The sequence below is a fragment of the Passer montanus genome, unplaced genomic scaffold (assembly GCF_014805655.1).
Source record: "Passer montanus isolate IOZ18808 unplaced genomic scaffold, ASM1480565v1 scaffold10, whole genome shotgun sequence".
NCBI lineage: Eukaryota > Metazoa > Chordata > Aves > Passeriformes > Passeridae > Passer > Passer montanus.
The window spans coordinates 4,717,966-4,728,543 of NW_024356505.1; the positions used below are offsets into that span (position 1 = coordinate 4,717,966).

At 40.0% G+C, this 10,578-nt stretch overlaps 1 protein-coding gene across 1 annotated transcript in view; it reads right to left on the minus strand.

The window, feature by feature from the left end:
* CMC1 (C-X9-C motif containing 1) overlaps positions 1–10,572 on the minus strand; it is a 43,700-nt gene extending 33,128 nt beyond the window's left edge. The window contains exon 1 of the mRNA XM_039705791.1: positions 10,473–10,572. Within this exon, the coding sequence (XP_039561725.1) occupies positions 10,473–10,497 (25 nt within the window). The 5' untranslated portion in view covers positions 10,498–10,572. The remainder of the gene's footprint in view (positions 1–10,472) is intronic.
* Between the last annotated feature and the right edge of the window lie 6 nt (positions 10,573–10,578).

Here is a 10,578-nt window from a genome sequence, read left to right on the forward strand (position 1 = left end):
GGACACAGGGCCACCTGGGAAAAAAACAAGTAAGCAAGCAAGCAAAGAAAAAGAAACCCAAAAAAAAGTTCCCTGATAGGCCAGAACTGTCAAAAAAGATTGGTGGGTTTTCTCTTAGGTTAAACACCGAATCTTCTTTTTGATTATTCAAAAGAAAGAGCTAAGACTGATAGCAAGGAGTAGCTCTAGTGGTGTTAACACCAGCACAACCAGACCCGTGACAGAACTGTGCTCCAGGCAAATTCCTTCTTTTATTCCCATGTTGTCAAATCTACAAATGCTGAAAATGCAGGAAGGAGAGGGCACATCAGGACACTGGGCAGCATCCAGTAGGAAGAATGAGAAGAGAGCTACAACAGTAGTTCAAAAGTAATTACACAACAGTATAAAGGAAACTACAGTAAAGACTATTTATAAACTCATCTACAGTTTTTTAAGAATCTCTGTTGTGAAGTATCAGTTTCAATGGTTTTTTTTTAATTTTAAAAAAATTTTGTATTTACAGAATTTTGCTACTGTATTTTTTGTTAGAAAATATTTAGTACTTAACAATGGTTGGACTTGATGGGGTTAAAACTAGCCTAAGTAACTGTATGACAAGCCCAAACAATTTTAATTATCTTATACAGTCTAAGTTTCAGGCTCTGGGTACAACTACCTCTCCAAATAGCTCAAATGCAGATGTTCAGTTTAAGCAGCACTGTATTTACTTGTGAGTTTCTACTGGAAGATCTTAAATATTCCTCCTTGATTCTAAACTATCCATTGCACTTTACAACTATAGTGATATTCCTTCAACAATCTTAAAACCCTTTACTGAAGTCAGTATCCCTAGGATTCATACAAAATATTTAAGAAAAATAAGGTGCAAATATTAAAAACAGCAGATACCAGCTAAGGCAAATGTGTTCACAAGCAAAGTACCTGCACTTCTGATACTGATGTACAAGCACTTGCAGGATCACCATCAATTCAAGCTATTCATCTCTGCAATAACATATATGGCAACAACTTTCAAAGAACACCTCACAAGCAAGACTTCATCAAAAAATAGGACAAAACCATGATGTAAAACCATCAACTCATTTTGCCTTTTTTCAAATATATCACAGTTTCCAAAATAAGAACATTTTTCCCCTTTCGAAAGTTCACTATTCTGCACTAATAAAGATACTTCTTACTCTAATACCAGGTTTGCTACAGACTAGGCCCTACAGAAGAATCTGCATTTCAACAGTCTTACTCCTGTTTTATTTCATCATGAAAATATTACTCCCAGACAAGTAAGAAATATATTTTCTTACAGTTTGCCTTCTGCATTTGGAAGTTGATACCTCTGGTATCACCCACATCCTCCACACACTTTTCCTGGTCTTCTGGGTAGGCTGTTTGAAGAGATCGTGGCCTTTTGCCACAAAGTGAATCACCACATCACCCCTCACCTTCTAGAGGGCCAGACAAATGCTAGCAGCAGCTTTTTCTTCTCCCTCTGCCAGCGCAAACGTGGGCATTTTTGTTAGATCAATTTAACACTCTGATAGCTTACCCTTACCTTACCTTCTGATGAAATTTTGAAGTACCATCAAACATTACAAGGGACAGATGGATGAACACAGCTAATCAAGTAAAGGTTACAAAACAAAGATAAAATACTACAAATACTAAAAAATAAATATTTTATAAAAACATACACAAAAGTTAGCCAGAATTAAAACCAAATGCAGGCTTCCAGGGGCTACAGCTAACTCAACAGCTCCTTGAAAATGTAAGTCTACAGGCAAGGAATCTGTGTGACAGAATTACTGAATGTTTCCTAAAGACTGATCAGCAGATTCCAGAATGCTCCTCTTGGGGACAAGGAACAGATGAGAAGATAAAACTTCCAGGGGCTACAGCTAATTCACTAGCTCCTTGAAAAATATAAGTCTACAGGCAAGGAATCTGTGTGACAGAATTACTGAATGTTTCCTAAAGACTGATCAGCAGATTCCAGAATGCTCCTCTTGGGGACAAGGAACAGATGAGAAGATAAAGAACAGTTAAACAAGTTACAAGTTTGCAGGAGGAAAAAAAAAAAAAGAAGATAAAAGGGCAGAAAGCTACAGAAAAAGGAATACCTTTGTGAAAGAGAAACTGTTTGCCATAAAACCTCAGCCCAATGTTGTGTAAAGAATTAAAGACACAGATTACTTAACTGGGAGATACCCTTATTCACTAAATCACTAAGAAACATTTATGATTTGTGGGGTTTTTTAACAAATAACATCTGTGGGGTTTGGCAAATCTCAGTGCTCGTGGTTCTCGTTGCATACAATATGTAGGGCACAAGACTACAGTTGTAGTAATAGCCTTCTGTGGTTGATCAAAACCCTCAGCTGCAAAAGCTCTTTATTGCCATGGAAGGCCAAGGACCACAGCTGGTCAGTTTAATAGTTTTCTTTTTTTTTTTTAATGACCAAACCCCAAGAAACTAATATACATTAAGAGGAACAAGAACATCCCAACCACTAGAACACATGAAATTCACTCTGTATGGAAGCTGGGAAAAAAGATGACAAATACTTTGCTGACTTTCTAGCCTCAGACCAAAGGACCCAGGATGTCCTTGAGAACAAGCACCGTGTAGAGCTGTACTGCAGGCAGCAGACCTTTAAAGGGGAGAGGAAATTAAATACAAAGCTGCTTTACAGTCCTAACAACAAAAGGGACTCTAGCAGCTTCTCATATTAATTAGAACACTATTACAAGAAGAGGATACCAAGACAAAAGCTTTCCTAGAAGAGTGTCCTGAGAGAAGACATGTAATCTCCCCACTCCATCCAACACAGCCCGTAACTGACTTGCTCACCCTTTACTCATCCTGCTGCTAGTTAACAGCTCTGCTCTCACCTCTTTCATGACTTCACGTAGGAGGGACACAGATTACTCAAGAAAGTTGAAATCTGCTCTACCCAGCTACTTAAAGAACCTCATACTTTCTCCATTCAAGAAGAACTGAATCAAAGAATTCCAGAAACAATCCTGGAAACGTGCATTTCTAGTTATAGAACCTACAATTTGGATTTTCTTAATTTTTTATTTAGCTACATTCAAAAAATGTTCAAAATAGTACTTTAAATGCTATTGCTTTTTCATTAAGAATCAGAGTATTTATGAAGAACAGAGAAAGCTTTAGTAACTTTACATCATTTTAATTAGCAATTTTACTATCTCATGCTTTTCTTGAAATTCCAGTTCTATTAACTTTTAAACATCAGTTATGTTCCTTACTAGAAAAAATACTGTAGAAAGTTCAGTCAAGGTTCATTAATCCAAGTTAAAATACAACAAAAAAATACATAAATTTAAAAAGCAATCACTTCCATTATTTTGGGAGATTGATTGAGAAATGTGGAGCCATAAAGGGGACCTTTTTTATTATACCTGAATATTTTTTTCCTACCAGTTGCCATCAAAGGTAAGCAGTTGTAAGTACACAAATTTCTAAGATACTCTTCTTTTTCAAGCTAAAAAATAAAAGTCGAAAAAGTATCAGTAAGAACTTCAGCACTAGAAATAGCAATTACTAAAGTGAAAAGGGAAGAAAACCAAGGACATGCATGCAGAATTACCATTCTTTAACCTACATCACATTTAAAGAGAATCTCCACTACAAACAAGCTGTTTTCTGGAAGGGAAGGTCTTGTTTTAATCTATGAAGAGTCTACTAAAACTTGAATTTAACAGCCTTTCATTCCTTCCATATGCAGATCTGTAGTTTCCACAATACTTGAGATGGTTTGGAGAATGAATAACAAGTTTATAACTAAGTTGCAAAATTGCATTAATTTAGAGGATTCAGTTGTTCTTCATGTCACTCAGTAAAAATTGTTTCTGTGAGGTAAATACTCAATTTCTTTACAAAGTTTTCCTTTAGAACACTTGCCTATGAGCTAATTATAAAAATACACTGGAAAAGTAAACTTTTCTTAGTAACAGAAGGAGCAGTACAGTGTCCACTGCCTGCTTATTGGCAAGTATTCCTTTCATCAATCACACTATTGGTTCTAGATATTTTTTTTATTTATTTTTTTACAAAAAATAATCAGATGCATTTTATTGCACCTATAACAGTGTTTTGAATAAGCAAATATGATTAGAGCTTAGTACTCCTCCAGGAAAAGAATGCATTCAACTCAAAATTTTCATCTCCATTATTCTGCCTAGCTTATTCCCCTTGTATTAAATAAAAATTACCATTCTTAGGTTAATTCATGTGAATCATTTATGCATATGTACATCATAAAAACTTCTCCAACAAGTCTGTATCATTGAATCAGACGGCATCAACTACTCACAACTGTTGTTTGAAAACACTATGGGAACTATTTGAAAACACTCATGGGAACAAATTCATTTAGAGATAGACCCATTAAAGTCATGGGAGAAAAAAAACAGCACCATAAAAACTTCTCCAACAATTCTGTATCATTGAATCAGACTGCATCAACTACTAATAACTGTTGTTTGAAAACACTAAGTCACACATGGGAACAAATTCATTTAGAGATAGACCCATTAAAGTCATGGGAGAAAAAAACAACTTATCCTTCTAAAATCTTAGAGTTTCTTTTCCTACAATTTTATTTAATGTGTCAATTAATATTTTAAGAATCCAATCCTGTAGCCTTTGGGAGGGTTTCTGTGCCTTTACCGACAAGGAATTCACGGGGTCAAAGCGACAGAATAATTTCAGCATCCTGCTTTGTATACGTCAGTCCTAACAAACTCTGCAGAATCCTGTTAAAGGTAAAGAATTTTATCAGTCAAAGACATCCAGTGTGAACTGACGGGTGATGGACCAGGACCAAACAAACACCTTTATACATATGTGAAATGCTACTGAGTTTGGTAATTTCATTTGCACATCAGGGTTTGCATACAAACTAGAGACTTAAGCAGTGAGCTTCTACAGAGGTTTTAAAGTATAGAAGGACAAAATGAAATGACAGAAGTGTTATAATCCAAGTGAAACTAGATCTGTGATACCCTGAAACCCTCATTTAAAAGCAAAGGAAACTTACCAATGCAGCTTTTCTACGCAATATCCTTTTTTCTTCTTCTTTAAATGTATATGAATAAATTTATTTGTATTTTAAAAGTTCCAGATTTTGAGATCTTTCTAATACTGACAATATTTTAAATTAAGATGGAGTACAGGGATGACAACACCAGGGAAAATTTCCAAAGCTTTAACTTGTCACCATTCTATCATCACCTCAAAGTCAATTTTCACCTTTTTCACTGGCTGAATTTGTTATCTTACATTTTGCTTTCGGGCTCATGTTCCTGCAATATGGCAGTACTGGATTACGAGAATGCTGTTTGCTAAAAGTGAACAATGGCTGTATTACAGCAAGCCTGTAATGCCTAGAAAGAAAAGGAAAAGCAGACCTGACAAAGCACACTTTCTTGTTAATTACATGCAGATTGCAAATGCTCATACATCTAGTGAGTAATAACTAAAGCCAAGCCGACTTGGAGATATTTTTACACTGCTGATCACACAGCAAATCCAGTTACAGGGCCTGAAAATTAATTACAGATTAGGACTTAATATTTACTACTGGAAATAATGCAGCCTTATTAACACGTAGCCTGTACCATTGTTCAAATATGATGGACTTGCCAGTTAGGAAAACTTAGGTTGTGAGCTACCTATAAAGGGAACACCTCAGCCCACCTCAAATCCCATCTGACAACAGATAAGAATTCCAGCAAAATGCAGAAAACACAACTAGGGCTATGGACTGACCAAGGATTAAACTAGCAGAGCCAGCCCTAATTCCACCTTTGTAAGGCTTCTGAGTGCTTCATTTGGTAACTGACACAAAATCCTCAGCACAACTTTGTCACTTAAACAAAAAACACTATGCAGCAGGATTTCAGCAACTAAATACACATTCCAGGGTTTTTTCTGAGATGCCAAAATACACTAACAGCACAGACACAATTCAATTCCTACATACAGGATGGAGTTACATGCTTTTTAAAAAGTCAAGCCCACACATTTGAGCACCTCTTGTCTGAAATCAGTCCCAAGTGTATAATCCCTATTTTTTCTACGCCCTAACTAACAGTGAATGGTCTCCAAGAATTTATTGCTTACTTCCACTTGAAGTAAGAAACCGAGAAAAGTCCTGAAAAAAACATAAACTATCTGAATCATATAAACCAAACAGATCACATAAAATAGAGCTAAGCAGTGACATAAGAAACTGGGCAATAACTTGCACCAGAAACAAGAGATAAGTAAGAGATAAATCCGACCTAGAAAGAGCAAAGTACCCAATATGGACGAGGAAGGGATGCAGGAAAATCTAACAACCAACAAATCCCCCAGTTACTGCAAGAGGAGATGTTAACCACCTAAGATTTGTTACCATCCTCAATACTATTAATCAGCTGCTCCAGCACTACATAATTTTCAGAAGTGTGTGACAAGGCGTAATGAAAAACAATGTAAATCACAAATAAAAGTTTATTTATAGAAACAAATCTGCCCAAACTCTTTGAGAGCTTGAATCTTTAGCTCTTTAGCCACTCCTTTCAAGATAAAATTTACACCTTTCATTCCAAATAAAGAACATCACACACAAATGAAAAGCAAGGCTTATAATAACAGGACTGCATACCATTCTTCCTGCCTTTTTTTTTTTTAATTCTTTAACTGGAAGTAAGGATTAAGAGACAAATAAAAAACAATGCCTACCTTTGACTTCTGTACCTCTGCAGTAAATGAACAATCAGTACATACAATATAAATGAATTAACATCTTGGAAACTAACATCAGGAATATGATCAAAAGACAGCAGTGTTCTCTTAAGTTTCAGAGCATGAGGTGACAAGGCTAAAAGCCTGTCAGTTACACTAACACAAGGATTGCAGATGTTATTCTGGCAGCTTATGTTGTTAGTCACAAAACTTATCTAAAAGAAGTTTAATTACAAGTTGAAAAAGAACAGCTGAAAAACAACTTTTCCTTTTACTTCTACATTTTTTCCCTTTTAATTCAGCATTGCTTTATCCCTCCTTATTTCATCCTCTCTATCTTTTAAAGCTATAATTTCATTCTTTTCAGTGTATTTTTCCAGCTCTAGTCTTATTGCCCTTGCCACTTTGAAACAAGTCACATTCATTCTGCAAGGCAAATTTTCTCCATCCACTGATAAAACTACTGTTTTATTTAACAACCTACACTTCCATCTGATGTGAAGAAATAGACATATTAAGTAGCTTAGGAAAAATATCAAGTCAGTCTTCAGACCCTTTTTTTTAAGCCCTAAGTCAAGGATATGTACCAAAATCTCTATTGTCTATCTCAGCTATTGTCCATGACTTCACTTTATGCATCTGTGAACGTTCAACTAGGGATCCAAACATCACCATCTGAAAATGACAGGTGCACGGTAAAAATAAAATGAGCTTTCTCATTACTAAAAATTGCATCCTACATAGTTTTTAAGCTCTATGTCAAGGACAGGTACCAAAATCTGTATTGTCTATCTCAGCTATTGTCCATGACTTCACTTTATGCATCTGTGAATGTTCAACTAGGGATTCAAACATCATCATCTGAAAATGACAGATATAACCAAGTGCACAGTAAAAATAAAATGAGCTTTCTCATTACTAAAAATTGCATCCTACATAGCTTTGGAAGTGCTGCATACAAAAATCAAATTCCATGTGCTGGGCTGCAGCACGTTGATTTTGGAGAAGGATAAAACAAAATACTGTAACATTTTCCTAAACTGGGAGAAGCTGTTGACTTCCTCAAAGGCAGAGAGACCCTCCAGGAAGACCCAGACAAATTAAGGGCTGAATAATCACCAACCATGTGAAGCTTAACAGTTTAACACCTGGGATGGAGCAATTCTGGATGTACAGACAGACTGGTGGAAAAGTGTCTGGAGAGCAGCACTGCAGAAAGGGACGTGGGGGTCCTGGCAAGATGAATGAGTCAGCAGTGCCATGGCAGCCAGGAGGGCCAGCCCTGTCCTGGGGGCATCAGGGACAGCATCACCTGTAGGGAGGGGATTGTCCCACTCTGCTCTGCACTGGGGCTGCCTCACCTCGAGTCCTGTGTGTTTTGGGCAGCACAATAGAAGATGGATATAAAACTTTAGGAGAACATCAAAAGGAGAGCTACAAAGTTGGTGAGGGGCCTAGAGAGAGAGCAAGAGCCTAGAGCCACTCAAGGAGCAGCTGAGGTTCCTTGTTTGTTCAGCCTGGAGACTGAAGGGAGACCTCATGGCAGTCTACAGCTTTCTCACATGGAGAAAATCAGAAGCTTTAAGCTGAGTTAGGGGAGGTTTTTTAAGTTGGATATTAAGAAAAGATTTTTCACCCAGATGGGAGACTGGAACAGACTCTCCAAGGAAGCTGTCAGGACACTAAGCCTGAAAGATTTCAAGAAGTGTTTGGACAACACACTTTGGCACACAGTCTGAATCTTGAGGAAGTCTTGGGGAAGTCAGGGCCTGGAATTGGACTTGAGGATCCTTGTGGGTCTATTCCAACTCAGGATAACCTGTGATTTTATGAACATAAAATCTTCCAAACATGTTTACTACCAATTTATTTACTGGACCTAATGCCACAACCATAGTTTCTTCCTGAACTACGGCTATCAAAAAACTCCTCCCATACAAATCACAACATAATTCACAGGTTCTACAATCTGAGCTGCAGAGGACTCCTTGATATTCACTCCCTACTGCCTTTCAAAGCCATGAGAATACTTGTGTCTTTTGTGACCATAAAATGAAGTATCAGTCATGGTAACAATTTACAGAACTGTGATCCTCCCTCTTTTTGTCTCATATCTGAGCCAAGAAGCAGTTAACAACGATGACATTAAAACCTACCGCACCAGGGTATTTGGGTTAACACCTTGCTAATACAGGGCAGCTCACACCTCTTGCAGCTATTGCTCCAGTCTCTCTACTACCTTACTTAGACATCTCCACATTTCCTTCATTCTGAGGTTTTCAACAGAGCTGCATAAGCCAGAAACTAATGGGGAGCGGGGGGAGGGAAGCAAAAGATAGTGGAAACAAGGTAGCAGACTTAGAGAGGTGTCAGTAAGCAATGTCACTGCTCAGGAGATGAATCTCAGCATTGGTGCCACGCAGCAGGTACCCAAAGTACACCCTTAGCAGTCCTACCACAGCTAATATACAACCACAGTACAGTTTGGAGGAACAGGTAATGTCATTACATACATAAACATGGAAGCAGAATGCTGATGACTTCAGTGTATGGTGCTGTGCCTTTTGTTCTGCACTGAAATCACAACAGGTTGAATTGCTGGCATTAGCTCAGTTGGTTACAGCATGCTGCTAATAACACCAACGTTGTGGGTTTGATCCCATTATGAACCACTTACCTAAGAGTCAAACTCGATGAACCTTGTGGGTCCCTTACAACTCAGCCTATTCTGTGAATCTGTGAATTAACTAAGGCAGTAACTAGGCTTTTTCCAAAGGACAACTGGGAAGTGAAATTATGCTGCAGATGAACATCCACCTCTTGAAATGCCATGGTAAATTCTATAACGTTTTCCTAACTCAGTAATAGAACAATGCTTAGAGGATACAACCAATAAACCCAGAATGTGACTTCTCTATGAACACCTTGTTTGCAAGGCCTGGAGACCCAGGTGCAAGACAGGTTTCCATCAGAAACCGAGAGCCTGGCCTTGGCCAGCATCCTTCGGCTTTTGGAGAAACAGCCACAGGCGCCAGGGACCGAGGTGCACAGCCACGACCACTGCAGGTCACCACCACCTACGGGAGACTCAACACCTTGCATTAGCTGAAGGGAATGGCCTTTTAAGACACCAAGCCGAATGCACCCGACTCGGGAACTCTGGGCACAGCGAGTGAACACTACGTGGGTATAAATACCACGGGCTTACATTCACTGCTGCGGACACGTGTCTATAACCATTCGGACAAGACCTCGGTAGCACGAAGGCGAGGACAACATAACCTCGATGCTTTGCCTTTTTGTTACACAGCCAGAGCGGCTACAGCATGGACGCCCCGGAGCTGCCCTGGCCCCGCGTCCTGCCGCTGGAGGTCACGGCGGCGGCAGCAGAGCAAGGAGGGAAGCAGGGAGGAGGCGCCGGGAGCCCGCGGAGGGCACCAGGAACGCCCCAGCCCGCGGAGGCCAGGTCGGAGCCCCCAGGGCGGCCCTTCCCAGCACCCACCGGCGGTGCGCCGCAGCCCCGGCTGCCGCCCTCTCCGTGGGTGTGAAGGGCCAGCGGAAAGCGACGGGGGTTTCCCACAGGAAGCCTTGGCGAGGCGAGCGGCGGCGGGGCAGAGGAGGGCGGGGGTGAAGTGAGTATGTCTGGGGGGCGCTCCGCCACGCCGCCGTGCTCCCTTCTTCCCTCCCTCTTTCCCGCCCGCCCGTCGGCCGCCCCTACCTGCGGCGCCGGGGGCAGGCTCCATCTGCGGCCCCACGCAGCGGCGGCAGCTGCGCACACCGCGCGCGCACTTCCCCGGCGCTGCGGCGCAGGCGCGGCACGGCCC